The sequence below is a fragment of the Desmodus rotundus genome, chromosome 7 (assembly GCF_022682495.2).
Source record: "Desmodus rotundus isolate HL8 chromosome 7, HLdesRot8A.1, whole genome shotgun sequence".
Lineage (NCBI taxonomy): Eukaryota > Metazoa > Chordata > Mammalia > Chiroptera > Phyllostomidae > Desmodus > Desmodus rotundus.
In genome coordinates this window covers 120,979,970-121,000,356 of record NC_071393.1, presented here as the reverse complement: position 1 = coordinate 121,000,356, position 20,387 = coordinate 120,979,970, and the positions used below count along the sequence as shown (strand labels likewise).

At 37.7% G+C, this 20,387-nt stretch overlaps 1 protein-coding gene across 8 annotated transcripts in view; it reads left to right on the top strand.

Moving 5' to 3' along the window:
• The window catches only part of CEP128 (centrosomal protein 128), a 353,654-nt gene that overhangs the window by 88,029 nt on the left and 245,238 nt on the right, over nucleotides 1–20,387 (top strand). For all 8 annotated transcript variants that reach the window (XM_045201901.2, XM_045201906.2, XM_045201904.2 and 5 more), the window contains 2 exons: nucleotides 1,706–1,857; nucleotides 16,500–16,850. In XM_045201901.2, coding sequence (XP_045057836.2) covers nucleotides 1,706–1,857; nucleotides 16,500–16,850 — 503 coding nt within the window. The remainder of the gene's footprint in view (nucleotides 1–1,705; nucleotides 1,858–16,499; nucleotides 16,851–20,387) is intronic.

Here is a 20,387-nt window from a genome sequence, read left to right as displayed (position 1 = left end):
TAGCAATGCATACTCTGCCTGCTGACTTCTCTTTCCATCCCTCACATGTGTGAGCTACAGAAAACCGCTGTGCTTGTAGTCACCTAAACATTAAATCTAATTTTGTATCTTGGTGCTTTATGCTGTTTCCTTTCCTTGAAATACCACCCCACTGCATCCTTTGCTTGGTGGAAGTTTGGATCCAATATTTAAATCTGCTTAGTATCCAATTTTTCCTACCTCAGCTTCTCACCAAGATAGAGTTAATCACTATTTTTTGTACTACTTCTGTATAATAACCATTATGCTATTCATAAATATCTATGAGGGGGAACCCAAAAAACCTGGAATTGTCTTCTGGAGGGCGGGCCCCTTGTAGTTTAGGCCACCCCCACTAGGTGAGTGTTCTAGGAACCCATCTGTATCAGTGTACCAGCTGGTGTGAATTTTTTTTTTTTGAAGACTGTTTCAAAACGTTTGCCCATTTCACGATTGATGATTCACAAGCACACCTACCCACATCACGCTGAGTGTTCAGTATTTGAAATGGCATGACTCCCATGTCCCACCCTCCCTATTCACCCAATATGGCCCCGAGTGGCTTTTTTTTTTTTTTTTTAGTTTCCCTGGATGAAACAAGTCCTCAAAGGGAAACGTTTTGCCGATGTGGAAGAGGTGAAACCAAAAACAGCAGAAGCACTAAAAGTCACCAAAATTGACAAGTTCAAAAACTGTTTTGTGCAGTGGAAAAAAAATGTCTCAATAGGTGAATTGCATCAAATGGAGAGTACTTTGAAGGTGACTGAAGTTTAAACATATAAGAATAAATACACAATTTTTTATAAATAAATTCCATTTTTTTGGCCCCCTCATATATAGTATCTGGGAATATTCTTATCATGCTATTAAAATGCCTATGTACTTTCCATATAAGGTTCATTTGATATTTTAAATACTTTGATATTTCTAAAATTAAAGTGTGTCTTATAAATATCTGTATATTTGGGTTGGTACTGTTTCTTTCCATCTTTCCTTGAAAGGAAATTGCTGGGAAAATAGTAGTTTAAAATTTATATGTTGCAATTTTTGACATCTTAGATTCAAGGAAGTACTTTATATTTGTTTCTGTTCTTGGAGTGCAAGCTCTTTGAGAAAGGGGCTTTGTGTTCTCTGAAGATTATATTAAAATATGCATCATAGACCAAATGTCTTATGTTGAGTTAAATACTAACTCAATTTTTTTGTTCATGGATATAATCTCCAGATTTGTAGTCTCCAGAATTCGTAAGTTTGTGGTCATGCACAATCAGAGATTTAATGGCATCGTGTGTTTATGTTGCAAGAAGAGCATTTTGTTGTGTGAACTTCACAGTAATCGCAGTTGGGAGTAGCTTAGTTGAAAGTTCTTTTAGTGTTTTTGTTAGACTTTGAAGGTAATGTAGGGATGTAAGGAAAGTTTTAGGAAAAAAATATGTAGGAGTTTTTGAAGTAAATTGTACTAGAAATCAGATAACACTTTGCTTTAGTATCAAAGTGAAATAATGGTAGAGAACTGCATGAGATTTGAAACAATAGACTGGCAAAGTATGAAGTCTGTTGAATGACACTGTTAATAAGTGGATTATGTTATCTGGAATATTAAGACATCAAGGCTTTGTACCATTTGAAAGTACATTCTCCTGTGAATAAAGAACAACCATCAAGCTTTACATTTTTCTCTTTCAAGGCATTGAGCGGGAAAAAGAGGATCTGGAGAAGCAGATGTCAGATTTGAGAGCACAGCTGAGCTTCAGTGCAATGGCCTCTGAGTTAGAGGAAGTGAAGCGGTGCGTGGAGCGAAAAGACAAGGAGAAAGCACATTTGGCAGCACAGATAGAGGTGACTTTGCTATTTTTAAGCCATATTCAAAGAACTTTGGTTTTGTTTCATAGAATTGCTTAATGAAATTTTAATATGAAGATTGTGATATTTTATGAACTCTAGGCTTGATAATGTAAAGTTATGTAGATGACTGATTATATATAGAAATTTCTATGGATTTCTCTTTTGTTTGTCCTCAAAGCCAGGAAACTATTAAACTTGAAAATAGTTTTGTCCTAGTAGCAACTGAGTCCTTCCTACAGACAGAAAGGACCGTTTTTCTGAAGGAACAGTGAATTATCATTTATTTGGGGGGTGAGACAGGCAGAACTCACAGCGAAAATGTGTTACTGATACTTCCCCTTTGGAAACATAAACGTTTTCAAATCTCTAGCTCTTCTGCAATAGAGGGAGAGTTGTGACGCCGGTATTATTTGGGTTGCACAGTAATTGTGAATGATGTAGCCATGAACGAAGTACAGCTAGGCAGCTACCCTTTCTGCTCACCTTTTATCTAGCACAGGTGGGGTCATTATCAGAAAATATTAAAATCAAAGGCGAGAACTTCATAAAAAGGAAATGGCTTACTGTCAGTTATCATTATGCAAACATAGATGGCACATTCGAAAGTGGATACGTGTCACTCTTCCTCTGTGTGTTTTTATTGGTGAAGCTGTACTCTAGTTGTAGTAAGTAGCCACGTTTGAAGAAGTTCCCAAATTATAATGAAAGGTAGAAAATTGGTGTTAAATGCATCTAACTTTATGTAATCCAAAGGAAACACTTAATGTGACTCTAGTCGAGTTTCTCTTTCACCTTGTCAGTGCATTTATGGAAAATATATTTTAGATTAGGTTCAAGATTCACCTTGTTAAAATAATGAAATATTGACCTACTCTTTACAAAGTTCTTTACATGTTTAACAATTACCCATCAGAAATCCTCAGAGCAGTTGTAATTGTAGGACTTTTAAAGTTTGCTTCACGGATATTATTTTAGTCCTTGATTCCACTGACAGAAGTGTTAAAATGATTATTTTTAAGTATTTTTTTTAAAGAACTGTGTTAGTAAATATCAAAGGTAGGAAAACCCCTTTGCCATGGTTTATAACAACATGTTGGTCTGGCCTCCTTCCTTCCCTCCTTACGTACCTCCTTTTCTTCCTTCCCATTTCTTTCCACTTATGACTTGTGGAATAAATTGAAAAAAGATCTCAAATATGTAGGCATTTAAACAAATACTTATAATAACCTAGTAATGCTCTCATTTAAAGTGCCTGGCTTTCCCCTTGTCCTAACTTCATAGTTCTTTCACATTTTCACATGCGTTAGGGAAGAGTTGGGATTCTCTTGTGTCAGTTTGGATTATTTGTGTAGTTTGAACGTGAAAGACAATTGGAGAGAAAGGTTGACCATTTACTCACAAATCAAACAGTTAATGACTGTCTATTATGTGCCAGGCACTATTCTAGGTTCTGATGATGGAATAGTGAACTAAAATGCAGATTTCCCAGTCCCTATGCAGGTGACATTTTCAAATTGATGCAGAAAATTCTTTGAGTTTGTCTCAAGTTTAATTCAGATTCCTTTTGGATGATGAAAGATTTTTTCCCAGTTGCCTTTGGAAAAAGGTAATCACAAAAAGACATCATTCATTCTGGAAGAAATTACAATTAACCAGTTTTATTTATTTTTTTTCTGATTTTCTTATATTCAAAAATACAATAATTAATTAAATTTACATCAGTTTTAAATTTAGTGACATTTCTGATTATGGCTTATTGATTTTTCATACCTCGTAGAGGCCCATTGCATATCTTTATTTCCGAGCTATTCTTAAAGTGAAATCTACTGCAGACTTGATGAGAGATATGTCATGGGTCACTCACTTTAACCTCTAACAGTTGGGAATTTTATTGACATTTAATTGAAAAGCATTTGGCCTCTGCTTAATTTTTAGAAAGTTTTATGTAGTATGGTATGTGGTATTGCCTTATACATTTTATAAAAAATGAAAATTAATCTTTTTCAGTTCTTTTTTAAGAGATCAATTACAAGTAAGAAAAGACGCACAAAATGAGATTGTTGGCCAGGCCCATTAACATTTATATGGTCACATTTCTTATTATTTGTTCGATTATTGTCTTCTTGAATTTCTAACACTTCTGCTGAACGTCATACATAGTCTCATCAACTTATTTTTTTCTTAAAATTCCGAAATCCCATCTGTTTTTCCTTTGTCCCAGTTGTTCACTGTTTTTGTAATATCCTCTGTTTGTGCAAATCCTAAACCTTATTCTTCCTGAAGCCTTCTTGGATTATATCTGCTGCAAGTTATAATCCTTCCTTTTGAGCCATCCTTTGCCCACATCACTATGTTCTTATGGCACCTTTCTCACATTGTCTTAAAGTAACCTGAGTATATTTCTTCAGGATTTCAAAGTGGGGTGAAGTAAAGGAGAAAGGGGCTGCAGAAGAAAGCTGCCCTGTCATCACGACAAACCCAGCTTTGACATCCTTACCATAGTGAAGACATCATGTGTCAAAGTCTTGTCCTCAATCTGGAAACTTGAGTTTTCTGTGACCTGGAATTAAGGTGATCTGGGAGTCTGGTTCAGATTAACAATAAAATTAACAAGAGGTTAAGAGATAAGAGTGCCAGTTCACCTTGACCCTGTGGGAGACTGTACGGATATGTAAACACTATTCTCCTAAGCAAAGCACCAGTCTTCCAATTTCGTATGCCTAGGTTTTGGAAAGCTGCTGCTGAACACAGGATCAGAGAACAATGATGTCTAATGGACTGTTTGCTCAAGGCTATGGCCAGGCTTCCCCACCCTCTTTCTCTCTTTAACAGAGTTCTTGTGAACAGAAATCCTTCACCAGATTCTGTCTTTATTTCGGGAATGTTTGGACTTGGCCTTCTCTCTCTCTCTCTCTCTCTCTCTCTTTCCACTACCGGCACCCCCCCCCCCCCCCCCCGCCCCTTTCATCTTTCTAACAGTCTTTCACTCTGACATTTTGTATTTACATTTTCTTTTGATAATGTTGCTGTGCACAGATTTTGCTCTGGGCCATTTACCAGCATGCTGCTGATGTTACAATTCAAACTTGTGGCATTCTGGGAGCCACTTGAATTAAAGACACACCTCTTTTCAGACTGTAGAGGAGTGTGGGTTAAGAAACAGGTCTTACTTCTGTATCCCTTTGTGTGCCCCTTCAATGTCTTATCTGTATTAGGCACTGAATTAATGTTTGTCAACTGAAATAAAATTTTGTAGAACTTCTTTTTAAAGGTTTATTTAATTCTAATTTGAGAGAGAGGGAACGGCAGAGAGAGAGAGAGACATCAACTGACTGCCTTCCGCACCAGGGATGGAACTCTCAGCCCAGGCATGTGCCCTGAGGGAATTGAACTGGCAAACTTTGGTTATGGGACATTGCTCCACCTAACTGAGCCAAACCAGCCAGGGCTGTAGAACATTTTTATGGTTATATTTTAAGGCTAACATTGTTATCCAGTCATTCCTTAATGGTGCATTAACTTCCAAAAATGTCAGTATTCAGGGGGACCTTTCCTGCTTCTCACTAATCGCATTGGTTTTTGTTGGTCCAGGAGGTATATTTTAAGCAGTTATTTTACACTGGGGGAAACATGGTGAAAATAGCTCGTAAAAAACCCAAAATGAAAGCTACATTTGAGTTTGCATAATTTACCTTTCAAATTGTATCTAAGATTTTAAATTTGTGTATGCATAGAAAATACTAAGTGCATTTTTTTTCTTCTTATAAACCTGAGTTGAACCTCATTAACCTTGATAGGCTATTTGTATTCATAAGAATTTCAAGCATCCTTGATCAATGATTCCCCCTGATTTAATCTCAGTCTCCATCTTCCATCAATTTACTCTTCTTGAAAAAAAAATTTGACTTTTAAATTCAATGAAGAACTTCAAAGAAAAAAAAACCCAAGGTGCTGTACATAATTTAGATTAAATGTTGAAAGTGATAATTGAGTGACAACTGACATGATTATTCATTAGCATAAACTTGGGACTTAATGCCAGAATTGACTTTTAAAAAGAGAAAGGGTAGTGGAAAACAGAAATGGTAATCGATGAAAACTTTGTTTTTGATGATTGGTGAAATAGAAACTGAAGGAAGTTTCCTTTTACTCTGCTTTTAGAATAAACTTCTTGCATTACTTATATAAAGCTGGCCACTTTACAATAATGCCCCCTTCAACACAACTGTTAAACCCTTCTTAAAGACCTGTAGTCATCTTAATTACCCTGCCTGTAATTTCCTATAGCACTTCTTTTTATCTAAATAATTTCTTTCTTATCCAGGTGCATGTTATAAAATAAGGTATTATTGGAAGTACTAAGTCATTTTTAATCAGATTTTAAACAGATGACAAAGAAAAGAAATGTTGGCAGCCACACTTCACAGACAGAGGCTAAAATTGTCAAATCTAGCGGAGTAGAGGTCTTCCTGTTAATGCAATATAGTGTATTAAGTCTGGATACTGATTCATTCTCCACTTCCTGGGGTTTGTTGTTACTTACTTTTCCATGAGGTTAGTGAATTGGCTGGGGTAGTTCTGTGAAACCTGTTTTCCCTGCAGGGTGCAGGCACTTCTCAGAGGGTGAGGCCTTGGGTATAAGCACAGCCTCCGTGGCCACCAGGCCATGAATTCTGAATTTGTTACTAAATGCAAGTTGGGTTCGGCTGCTAGCTGCCACCCATATAGGCAAATTTTGGAGGCAGGGGTCTGGTGAGAAAAGGGAAGGGGTCTTTTATTCAAAAGCTACACAATCTGGGAGGATGGCAGTCACCTCAAAGCCCATTCTCTCTAGAAACCACAGAGGAAAACCCAGGCACCCTATGAGGACCAGTCCCAGGCCGCACCCAGAGTTCCTTCTCCCACTCAAAATACCGTCCTTGGGAATTGCAGGCAGCCGCCGAGTCATCCTCTGAGCAGCTCACCACTGTTGGGCCTCACGCTCCTTCCTTTTCAGAGCCGACATTTGCCATGCAGCTTGCAGGGTTAGCTGGCCCCGCAAAGCACCAGCCAGCACATCTGCATGGAGAGAGAGAGAGAGAAGGAGAGAGAGGGAGAGGGAGGGAGAGAGGGAGAGAGGGAGAGAGAGAGAGAGAGAGGGGGAGAGAGAGAGGGAGAGAGGGAGAGAAGGAGAGAGACAGGGAGAGAGAGAGAGGGAGAGGGAGAGAGGGAGAGAGGGAGAGAGGGAGAGAGGGAGAGGGAGAGAGGGAGAGAGGGAGAGAGGGAGAGAGGGAGAGAGAGAGAGAGAGGGAGAGAGACTCTCAGGGCTCCAATTTCTCTTCATCCTTGCTAACAATATTTTTTGTTTTTCTTCTTCTTTTTAATTTTAATAGTAGCCATCCTAATGTATATGAGGTTGTATTACAAGGGATCATTACTTTTATTTGAAACAATATTTACTTTTTTTTGATATATTTATTGATTATGCTATTACAGTTGTCCCATCCCCCCCCACTCCACTCCATCCTGCCCACCCCCTCCCTCCCACATTCCCCCCCTATAGTTCATGTCCATGGGTCATACTTATAAGTTCTTTGGCTTCTACATTTCCTACACTATTCTTACCCTCCCCCTGTCTATTTTCTAGCTATCATTTATGCTATTTATTCTTTGTACCTTTCCCCTCTCTCTCCCCCTCCCAATCCCCTATTGATAACCCTCCATGTGATCTCCATTTCTGTGGTTCTGTTTCTGTTCTAGTTGTTTGCTTAGTTTGCTTTTGTTTTGGTTTTAGGTGTGTTTGTTAATAACTGTGAGTTTGCTGTCATTTTTACTGTTCATATTTTTTATCTTCTTTTTCTTAGGTAACTCCCTTTAACATTTCATATAATAATGGCTTGGTGATGATGAAATCCTTTAACTTGACCTTATCTGAGAAGCACTTTATCTGCCCTTTCATTCTAAATGATAGCTTTGCTGGATAGAGCAATCTTGGATGTAGGCCCTTGCCTTTCATGACTTGGAATACTTCTTGCCAGTCCCTTCTTGCCTGTAAAGTCTCTTTTGAGAAATCAGCTGACAGTCTTATGGGAACCCCTTTGTAGGTAACTGTGTCCTTTTCTCTTGCTGCTTCTAAGATTCTCTCCTTCTGTGTAATCTTGGGTAATGTAATTATGATGTGCCTTGGTGTGTTCCTCCTTGGGTCCAGCTTCTTTGGGACTCTCTGAGCTTCCTGGACTTCCTGGAAGTCTATTTCCTTTGCCAGACTGGGGAAGTTCTCCTTCATTATTTGTTCAAATAAGTTTTCAATTTTTTGTTCTTCCTCTTCTCCTTCTGGCACCCCTATAATTCGGATGTTGGAATGTGAAACAATATTTACTTTAAAAAAATAGGGCTCTTTTGCCTCATTTAGGCTTCCTTAGTTCTCTTTCCCCCTTTTGTCTAAAATAGAAAAATTGATTTCTTCCAAGTGCACAAGGTTGTTCTGTTATGTAAAATAATGTGTATGATCCATTTCAAATGAGCTGTAATGCTCTGTAACAGCGATTTTCAACTGGTGTGCTGCAAGAATTTTTCAAACGTGCGTACCTAACTATTCAGTCAGGGGCACTGACCTCCTTTCCCTTAGATTATCAAGTAAATTATGACGGCAGCCAACACAATAGCCATCTGGTGTGAATGAATCAAAATTATACCACTTTTTTTGTTAGACTGGCAAAAAATATATTTCTGGTTTGTGGCAGAGTTTTAGTAATTAGTTTATGTGTGCTATGAGATGAAAAAGGTTCAAAATTACTATTCTATAATGATGTAGAGTCATAATATTATGTGACAGTTTCTTCTCCTCTCGTATGTCATACAATTAGGAGTAAAATAGTATTTCTTTAGTTGAACTATGTACTTTCAGGACCAAGGAGTCCTGTCAGCTGCCATCAGAGTTGGCAGGACACATGTGTATGTCTGTCGCTGATGCCTGCTTTGGCCTATCACATTCCCAGCAAATATGAAACCACAGGTTGTTCCACCTCTGTGAAAAGCAGTCCCAAATACCAATCTGCTTAAAGGAGAGCAGCTTTATCCTATTCATATTCAGATTTGCTCCTCTTAAGGTGCCCACTTTATTTAAACATCAGAATTGCAGAGTTTAAATTAATAGTCTATTAGAGTGGGAGGCGAATTAAGAACACACAAATGGACTCTGAGATGTGTGTGCTGGGGTCGGAATTTCCCTCGTGTGTTGCTGGGGCCTGGATGTTAATTACATGCCCCCTTGTGTTTCAAGTTAAACAGTCTGAAGAAATGTGTATTTAAAAATGTTCCTTGTAGTGAACATTATGGCAAATGAAACAGGAGTTAATATTTTATTTCTTCACAAAGAGATGAATGTATTTAATTAATTGAACATTATTTTCTGTACTTTGCTTAAGCTTAGTATTATGTTTCATTAAAAAGTACAAGGAAACTGTAGTTGTATGAGGCAGATATGTTCTCATAGGATTTGTAGAGAAATAATTATTTTTAATCGCTGAGAAAGACTGAGGAACCTATTATTTGAAATTAATATTCTTTGTATGTCTCTGCTTCATTTGGCAAAAAAAAGATAATAATAATAAATGTGGTCAAAATTGGTACAGTTGAAAAGACAGAAGGCTATTTTTAAAGGGAGAATATTTGCGCCTTGATTACTGCTGTGTTTTATGTGGCTGATCCGAAACTAATTAAGGGTTTGAATCAGCTTTAAAGATTATTAATATGTGTTTTGCATGGGTTAAAAAATAATTGACTCACAAATTTGAAGTATATATTTTACTTTTAACCAATAATGACTTAAAAAAGTGTTAAATAGGTGATCCCAATGAGTGATGGCCTCATGTATCTGCATGTAGGAATATTTTGGGGCTACCACACTTGTTTTGATTGATTTGAGTTCTTTTATTCAAAGAGACTTGCCTTAGTTCTTCTGACTGTGGAAAATTGATTAGTTATCCTCTCAGTATCAGTTCATAAAGCACCTAAATTATACCAGAATGAATGAGTTCATCACAACATGCAAGAATACATCAAGCTAATTTCCCAGTAGAGGTGAGTGGGACATGGCTTAATTAAGAATCTGAGAATTTCAGGTGAAATCCTATTAAATCTTGTTAGTTCTGTTGTTTACTCAGTAAAGGCAAAACTTTATAACATCAGTTAGGTTTTAGTGTGAGAAATGGAAGTGCTCTAGGTATTTTATGCAATAGTTGTTTATATTATTGGCAGATGGGGCCTCCAGGAAAGGATAGCATAAGGGGGGGGGATTCACGACAGAACAAAATAAATGGTATCTAAATTAGCAACTATGTGGTCCGTGCCTCACTTCCACGTGCCAAATCTCTCTACACTGCATTGAATTTGTCCTCAAAACCTAGCTCAAGGGAGTGCTGAGCATTTGGTTTTGTGGCCTCCATGAAATAGGTGAGTATATAGAAGGAGATGGGGGGTTAGGGACCAGCTACTATTGGGTCATACCCAACAGTGCCAGCAGTCAGGTTTTCTTGTAGTTGAGAAATGACCTTGCCTTATATTTTTCATAGCCCTTGAACCTAGCCTTGTGTTTGTAGTTGACACTCTGTGAATGCTGGTTGAATTCATGTTAATCCTAATATCACGTTTACAAATATATATCCATCCATTAGTGACATTATAGTCAATGTGTAGTTTCTATGTTGGGGCTTCTTTTTAAAGCTTCCTGTCCATTTTAGTTTAGGGAAAAGTAAATCATCTATAAATGCAATGAACTGGCCACATGGAAACTAAAATGTTCCAATTTCAATGAATACAAAAAACATAAACGTTAATATTTTTTCCTGTGTACAAATCAGTCATCTTCCTCCCTGGGGTGTTTGCATCTCATTTGGGATATAGTGTTCCTGTTCTCTTCAGTCAGTGTTTTCTTCGTGTCCCTGCTTTAAGAAAGTCATATTTTGGGCTGGAATTAGTCTCATCTTTGTTCACAGAGTCAGTATTAAGGATGATTAATTGAATTCTATTTCAAATGGTGTTCTACTTGAGGCTTGTTTGCTATTTATTAGCTTTATTTTGTTTATGTCACTGCTTTTGTTCTTATAAAGAGCTGAGCTATATATGCTTATGCTTTAAACATCATTTTTGTCTTAGTGTATCATTTTGATACATTCAGACAGTTGTTACTGTACTGCATTTCTAGAAACTATATCGTCAGACAGAACATTGGTGGCAAAATGGCACCAGGTGTTAGACTGGTGGAGTCAGGACCAGACCTCGGTTCAGCAACCTCGGTACTTGAGTTCTAGCTAAGAAAGAATTCCGAGCCACGATTCAAACCATAAGCAAAAATTCATTCAGGAAGTCACAGAGATAGAAGAAGTGAGCTGTAGAAGCAGTGGGATCAGGAAACAAGTTACAGAGGCAACGGAAGGGCCCTTGGAGCTTAGGGGAGAGAGAGAAGGAAAAGCGCCTAGGAGGGGAAGAGGGTGGGAGGACTGGGAAGGCCTGGGTGTGCTCCTGAGAGGGAGATCTGGGTCCTCCATCCTACGGGCTTTAAAGGTGGAGATTTGTAGAGTATGTCCCAGGGGTGAATCTCAATAGAGTTTTAATCAGCTTTCCAGCTGCGTTCTTTCAAGGTCATGGTTTCCTGATTGGTCGGTGCCAGAGCAGGGGGTCATCAGCCAGTGCAGCTGGTCCTGAGGCAGACATGGCATTGCTTGTCTGGTTTTGCAGCTTTTCTGGGCCTGGAGCTGAAACAAATCTGAGGCCAAGATGGTGCCCCTAGCATGGGTGTCAAACTCATTTTCACTGGGGACCACATCAGCCTTGTGGTTGCCTTCAAAGGGCCAAATGTAATTTTAGGACTGTATAAATGTAACTACTCCTTAACTAGGGGCAAGGAGCTTGGCGCTACCAGTGGGTAGAAACAAGGTGCTGCCCAGATAAAACAAGGTGGAGGGCCGGATTCGGCCCACGGGCCTTGTGTTTGCCACCTGTGCTCTAGGGGTTAATGCTTAAGGGAGTGGTCATGCAATGGGAGGGTGGGGGGCACACATGGGAGTGGAATGAGACCACTCTTCAGCCCCTTGTTCCTCCTCCAAGGGAGTCTTCTGCAAGATTGGCTACATGCCAGGGTAGGAAAGGTCAGGAGAGGGTCTGAACCACATGACCAGCGATATGGAATGTCAGGGGGTCTAAACCACGGGGCCAGTGATATGCTAGGGGTGGAAGGGTTACCTCTGGGGGCGAGGTCCTTGTTTTCCCAGGTTTGCCCAATGCTAGGCACCCGAGGCTTTCTGCCCTGGTGACCTACGCCTGACCCATGGTCCTTGCTTTGCTCATGTCTGTCTAATACTGTTGTAGTTTATGTGGGTTTTGTGTGTTTTTATATGAGAAATGTTGTAATTAAGAATTGCGTTTCTAACTGAGGAGTTTTCACCCAAACACCTATGCTTAAAATGAACTTGTTATCCATGCCAAGCTATAAAAACTCAATCTCTATATTAAAATTCTTTATTTCCAGTAAGATAAGTATACTACAAACACCCACAAAAATGTTCAGTGTACATGTTTACTGCAGTACACTAAAAGGTGTGCATATGGAGTCTTGTGTGTGTGTCTGCGACTATTGTATGATGGATGCAGTGTATCTAAAAATTACAGGCTAGCTGTTGTAAACATTAACAATAAAAGTCTGTAGTTAACTTTGCCCCTAGAATTTAGGAGGAGGGCTTCCTTGGATATTATTAAATGTTTGGGAATATTGAACAAGTGGCTTGTTCATTAATTTTTCTTTAGTAAATAGAGGCTTTACAAATGATTGTATTTCCATTTGGCTTGGCCCTAATTTGGGATTGAAAAAATTTTTTTTCTTCTTTAAAAGAAATACCATTTAAGCCCTTGTACGCCTCTCCCCTCTGTAATCTCCACACTATTGTCTATGTTCATGAGTTCTTTTTTCTTTTTGCTCGATCCCTCCACCACCTAAACCCAGCCCCCCAAGAGCTGTCATCTGCTCTCCAGCTGAGTCTGTTACTATTCTGCTTGTTTGTCCATCTTGGTCATTAGATTCCATATATGAGTGAAATCATATGGTATTTGTCATTCTCTGACTGGCTTATTTTACTTAGTATGATGTTCTCTGGGTCCATCCATGCTGGCACAACGGGTAAAATTTTTTTTTAATGACCAAGTACTATTCCATTGTCTAGATGCCCCATAGTTGGTTTATCCACTCATCTATTGATGGGCATTTGAGCTGCCCCCATAGCTTGGTGTTTGCAAATAACGCTGCAATGAACATAGGGGTCCTTACATTCTTCTGAATTAATGTTTTTTATTCCTTTGGATATATTCCCAGAAGTGGGATTGCTGGGTTAAGAGGCAGATCCATTTTTAGTTTTTTAAGCTATCTGCATACTGCTTTCCACAGTGGCTGGACCAGTCTGCATTCCCACCAACAGTACAAAATGCTTTATTTGTGAATGCTTGGGAGAGAGATCTTGTTTATTAACAGGAGATTCTCTCATTAATTTTTTTTCCTCTTATTCTTAACTCCCTTTTCCTCCCAACACCAATGTTAAGGGCTCTTTAATCAAGGAAGAAGGCACTGAAGGTCATCAGAGGGCAGAACTGCTAGCCACACACTTGCCTTAATGGTGTGGGTTGTTGTTTGAGTTCTGGGATTGGCTGGCATAGGCATTCATATTGGATCCCTGTTTATCTCCTTCTTCCCTGTCCCTCCATTTCTCTCTCGCTTTATTACTTTCAGCAGCAACTGTTGAATTATCAATATCTTCATTTTGGTCCTTAGCCACCGCTTAATGGTGTTAGCTTGGGGCCCTTTTTTTTTTTTAGACAAAGAATCAGTGTTAGAAAAATTATATAATCAGATAAAAACACTGAGAAAAGAAATGAAAGTATAGATTAGGCCTTAAAAATTGGGAAGAGAGGCAAAATTTGAGACAGAGAAGAAAGAATTGCTCATATATATTATGTTTATTGAAAATAATTGCTGTGTGTCTGTCTCCCTAACTGGGCTGTATGGTTCCCCAGAGCAGCAGGGTGTAGAACCGTGCGGTCCTGCTCATCTTCGTGTCTCAGCAGCTGGGAGGGCGCTCGGTGCCGTAAATGTGTATGGGACCGAATGGAAGCACACCTGTATTGTTTTCAGAAAGACTGACAAGAGTTTTCTTTTTTTTTTTCCTTGTTTCTTAAATACCACAATTGGTTCTTATCTGTTATAAGCCAGCCTCATTGAATTTGATTGCTGAAAATGAATTCAGATAAGAGAAGAATTGGTTCTAAAAGTTCATTCCTGCTTTAAAATGATGATTTTCAATTATTTTTAATGTTGCCATAATATTTTAATACCCTAGTGTTAGAATAATGTCCTTTGGTGAATAATCTTTCTCAAGCATGGATCTGATCATGTTATTCCCAGGCTGAGAAACCTCTGAAAGCTTGGAATGGATTTCAGCATCCCCCAACCTGATTTCTGACCTGACTGTCCAATGTCTTCATAGCCCTCTTCAAATGCGACTCTTCACAAACAGCCACCGATGGCCCACTCTGTGGCTCTTGTCCCTGCTGTTGTGCCTTACTGCAGTTTTATGGTGGGACTGAAAGAGATAATTCATATAAGGCAATTACACAATTCCTTGCACAGCTCAAGTGCCCAGTAAACTTCAGTCATAGTTGTAATTATTACTATTATTCTCTCCTTTTCATTTAGATCTCAACTCACGGTGTCACCTCCAAAGACAAACCCTCCCCGGCACACTGCAGAACATAGACCCCTTTGGCTAACTGTCTATCTCATCTTAGCTCCTAGCACTATCCGTGTAATTAGCTCTTAGTGTGACTGTCTCCCCATTGAGAATATTAGCTTCCTTGTTGTTGAAGCCAAATTTTTAAAAAAAAATTTTATTGTTATTCAATTACAGTTGTCTGCATTTTCTCCCCATCCCTCCACCCCATCCCAGCCAAACCCACCTCCCTCCCCCGCCTCCACTCTCCCTTGATTTTGTCCATGTGTCCTTCATAGTAGCTCCTGTAATCCCCTCTCCTCACTGTCCCCTTCCCACTCCCTTCTGGCTATTGTTAGATTGTTCTTAACTACAATGTCTCTGGTTATATTTTGTTTTCTACCTGTCTGTAGACTATGTGCCTGACACAGAGAAAATGTAACCACTCTCCAAGTGTGTGTTAGAAAAAAATAAAATGTGTACCTCTGTTGGTTACTGCTTGTTAATAAAGTTGATTTATAACATAGTGGTATTAAATAAGAGCTTTCTGATCTCATTTTAGAATTTTCCACATAAACAAGTGCACAGTTCTCAGTTTATTGTTTCCTTTGCATAAATAAGGAGTGACTCATCTCTTTCAGACTGCACTGAATTTAGCAAACTGAGCACATGCAAACCTGTTGCTACGAAAATGAAGCTTGTTTTTGAGGCATTATTTTTATATTTTTTGTCATAATGTCAAACCATAGCATTAATCAAGAGAGAAATTGTATTTGACTTTATTTAAGCCCCGGTTCAGGAATAATGGGCTCTGTAACAGAACGTGTGCTGTTAGAGCCTGAGGGACCTGGTAAACGCTTCCGGTTTCCATTTGTAGGGGTCTCAGTACAATGTAGGTGATATTCATGATTTGTGTAGCTTGCAGCAGCATCTTGGTCTCCTGAGCCCAATCTTATTTGGGCACATGACCTCGTCATGTTAACTTTGTCACCCCAGGTATTTGGAAACTAAGGCGCAGGAAGGGAAGCTATGGGCCACATTGTAAATGTTTATTTCTGAATTTGCACTCCCTTCCAAGGCTTTAGAATAGTGTCTTAATGTTAATGATTACAATATTATTTTACTCGTATAGAATGCTATCTAAAAATAATGTCCTCTCAGTTTTGAAATTAAAAGTAGATTTGTACCCAATCTACTCAAATTAAAAATATGTATGAATCATGATGATTTAGTGTGGTTTCCAAATGTATTATTGACCAACTCTGCTTTAGATTTTAAGAGTTCAGGTTATTTTCTGGATTAGATAAGTATTCAAAAAAATTTAAGTTTATTTAAAAATCTATTCTATAGTGAATCAGGAAGCTTGAGATAAGTTTATCAACATATAACATGTTGATTTAGCTGGAAAATCCTTAATTGAGACCCTTTTTTTTTTAAATGAACTTTCAAGTATAGTCTTATTTATACTGATGTTTTTGTCATCAATGCTCATTTCTTATCATGGATTTTTATTTTAACAAAATTTGAGGAATGAAATATTACACAGTTGCTATGGTAATCTGTCTGATATTTCTTTAGTTGGACAGAATACTGTCTTATTAAAGTAATGCACATTGTTTTCATCAGAAAGGCCTTCTCTCTATTTTGTCGATGGCCAATTGGAAAATACTTATTTTCCTGTTTTGGAGAATGAAGTAGTAGGACAAAAAACTTTTATAAAAAATTTTCTCAACTAATATGATTATAAAATATGTAGAAAAGGGCTTATATTTTCTAGATTGGTTGCTAACGGAATTTAATATAGATGATTCCCATTTCAGTGACATTAGAGACAGTTCTTTGATATATTATGCATCCAATTTTGACAAGAATACGTTCCTAATATTTCACCTGCTTTATTCTTAGAATTTAACACGTGAATTGGACAGCAAGGAAAAACAGCAACTCCAGATGTTGGATCAACTTCAGGAGATCCAGAAGCACTTTGAGACATGTGATGCCAAGCGAAAGCATGCTGACCTCCAGATCTCAGAGCTGACTCACCATGCTGAGGACGCCACCAAGCAGGCCGAGCAGTACCTCCTCGACTTCCAGCAGTCAGAGGCCCTGAGACAGGAGGCGGAGAAGAGGAGAGAAGAGCTGAAACTGAAAGCTCAGGAGTCCATTCGGCAGTGGAAGCTTAAGCATAAGAAGTTGGAGAGAGCATTGGAGAAACAGTCTGAAACTCTCGATCAGCTGACAGACAGGAACAATCAGGTATAAAAGCCAAATTCCTAAGGAACGATTTTTGCTGTGACCAAGCACTTATTCTTCAGTCCTAAGAACAAACACTTGGGTGCCACGCTGTGCATATCGACTATCGAGATGTTCTTGATAGAAGAGGGGTTATGTCTTGACTCTTTCAAGGTAAAGAGTAATTGAGTTTTTACAAATCTTTTTAAAGCCTTTTTCATTCTATGGCTTTTCAGAGTTGGCCCTTAAAAGAGGTCTAACCTCTTACCCCAGTTTAGTTTTTACTTCCCTAAACTGAAATTATTCTTTAATATTGAAGTGTAAGAAAGTCATAAAATCTTTCTTAACAACCATGTGACTTTTATTTTAGAATACCATTTATTTGTATATTTCAACTTAAGTATTTGTTAGAAAGAGGCATTTAAAGTTGTGGAAGTTACCACTGGACCATTTTCTGGCAGCCACTATAATGGCTTTAGTTAAATAGGTGACATTGAGAATCTGACTGAATGAGCAGTGTTGTCAGATCACAGGCGTCTTTAAGGCTGCTTTTGTGCCCTGTTGATGGCAACAGAAAGCATTTCACTGATCTTTGTATGCATTCATGTCATCTTTTCTCTTGTATAATCAATTACTTTAAATGGATTTTATGCTCCTATGTTGATTCTCTACTATATCTTTGGGTTGAATTAAACCCAGATGTTTATAAGATAATAAGCAGGAAAGTCATGATTGATTTTTATCCATGTTTAGTCTTGGTTTATCATTTCTGCTTTGTCATTTGTCACTTATCAAGAACTCTGAACATTCCAGGAGAATAATGATTTGGACTTTCTTTCAAGAGAAAACAAAATGTAGGGCAGTTACATTTATAAAATCAATTGTCAGCACATAAAAGTGACAGGACCTTACTTCAAATGAGCTATCATGGAAGAGTGCTTGCCTTTCACATGTGAGTTTCTCGGACTTATGGAAGATGGAGGAAGTGGTCACTTTGCCCTCACGGTGGAGTGTCTGCTTTTCCATTTCACCCATCCGACTCATACTGGGGAACCAGAGGTAGAGCATCTCGACAGCTCTCAGACTTGAATCTGAACTGTTTTCATCCCAGGACTTCGCTCTCTCCCTTGATTATTCTGTTGTCAGCCTGGTCTGGTAACTGGTTTGGTGAGCTTGCCTGTATGGCAAGTAGAGCCGAGGAGAAGAGTAGTTGAGGGAGTGATTAGGAGAGAACCATCTGGGGATTTTACTTAATTAGAGGAAATTTAGAGGGGTCCATGCCGTCAGACAGTGTCCTATTCCATGGTGCTGAGAGTCTTCTGGATCGAGCTTTTCAGAATATTAAAAATTGTTAAACAATCATTTCCCAGAATATTCCTGATATAATTATTTTTATCACTTAGCAATGCTAATGATAAGCAAAGAAGTAGTTTTAAAGTGATTGCCATAGTTAGGGTAGTATCACAATTATCACAGCAGGCATTGTAATTTCCACTTTAAAAGCCTTAAAATTAATTCAGCATGCCACAGTTAGAGCAATGGTTAATCAAAGAAGAAAGGGTAACAGAAAGCTCATTGCAAATTCAAGTGTCCAGTAAACCTGTCATATGGAAATACATTGTAAATAATTTTGGAGAAAGGTATATTTTAAAAAATATATCTTACTGAATAATACCTCTAACAAGTATTTAATTCTTAATAAAACTCCAAAGTCCTCTTAAGGCAGTAGTAACACAGCCTACTCCTTTTTGGATTTTTTAGGACTAATTATTTTCAAAAGTGCCTCCAGGGTATATTTGGAAGAATATATTAAAATAAAAATGATACTGGTTTACAAATAAGACACATTACGGTTTAAAAAATAAATTAATTGTTTAATAAGTAGCCTTGTTAGGGTATTTTACATGGTCAAAAGACATAATCTTTACATTTTTAAAATAGTTCTGTTCCTACTTCCATTTTTTTTTCCAGAATAATTTATTTTCTGCTTTAACATTTTCCAGTTTAAAAATACATTGGAAGGCCTAAGGTTTTTATTTTCTTAATAATTGCTTTGAATTATTTACTTTTTAGCTTTTTACATTTTTGAAATCTTGGTAGATTACTAGATATATATCATATTAAAAATCTACTTAATTACTGAAGGGTAGGAAGTATCAAACAAATGCATATCATTGCAGAAAAAACCAGAAGTCTGATTGTGTACTTTCCTTAAGAGATGATTCCCTGATGTTTACATGGAGGTCTGTAATGATATGTTTAATGCATATTGGAAGACCTAAACTTTTATAGATACAATCTACTCATAAATGATGCTTTTGTATTTGTTTTTAAAAATTAACTTATTTAAAAATTTTAGTTGACACTCAGTATTACATTAGTTTCAGGTATACAACATATCTGATGGAATATTACTCAGCCACAAATAAGAATGAAGCTTGTTTTTCTTTTAAAGTGCTGTTTGAAGTCATTGGCTTTTTACATTGCTTTGAAAATGATAAAGGAGAAAATGCTTTGATTCTATTCATAGTGTATGCCTTTTAGAGTGTTTCCAAATTCATATTTCTTTTTTAACATGGATAATGGGAGTAACTCTTAGGTTTTGTGTGTGTGTGTGTATTTTCTGAATTGAAATACTTGGCTTGGCCATGTATTGAGCTTTTTGCTTGATAGTTTTTGACTTCAAGAATCTTAAATTGTCATCTTTTCCTTCTGTGTATTGCCTTCATTCGGAGGAAAATAAAGAACTATATGAGGGGAACCTCTAAAAACAATTCATTTTTTAAAAATTGTGTATTTATTTTTTTGTATTTAAACTTCAGTCGCCTTCAAAATACTTCCCATTTGATGAAATACACCTATTGAGACATTTTTTTTCCACTGCTTGAAATAGAGTTTGAACTTGTCAATTTTTGTCAATTTTGATGCTGAAAAGTGCTTCTGCCTTTTTTTGTTTTGTGTCTTCCACATTGGCAAAATGTTTCTCTTTGAGGACTTTTTCTTCCAGGGAATCAAAAAAAAAAGTTGCTCAGGGCAAGATTGGGTGAATGGGGAGGGTGGGGCATGGGAGTAATGCTCTTTTAGTCAAAAACTGCTGAATACTCAGTGCAGGCGTGCTTGTAAATCACCCATCGTGAAATGGGCAAATGTGTTGAAAGAGTCTTCAAAAATTTTTCATGAAGCCGAATGCAGCCTCTCACAACAACGCCAGCTAGTACAATGATGTAGATGGCTTCCTTACCTAGAATAATCACTTTGCAGGGGAAGCCTGTATGTACTACAAGGGACCCACCCTCCAGAAGATAATTCTGTTTTTTGGGGGCCCCCCCTTTTATGTAGTAAATACTGTCTTATAAAATTTGAATTTTTAATGGTTAAAAGTGAGAAGGATCAATGCTAATGTGCATGCTTTTTTAATACGTATGCAGTCCTATCAAATGCAACTTAAGAAAGACTAGATCACTCATATACAAGGTGGGTCAAAAGTAGTTTACAGTTGTTCTTGTGGAAAATAATACACTAATTAATACATAATACAAGAATAAACTTTTCTATTCTCAC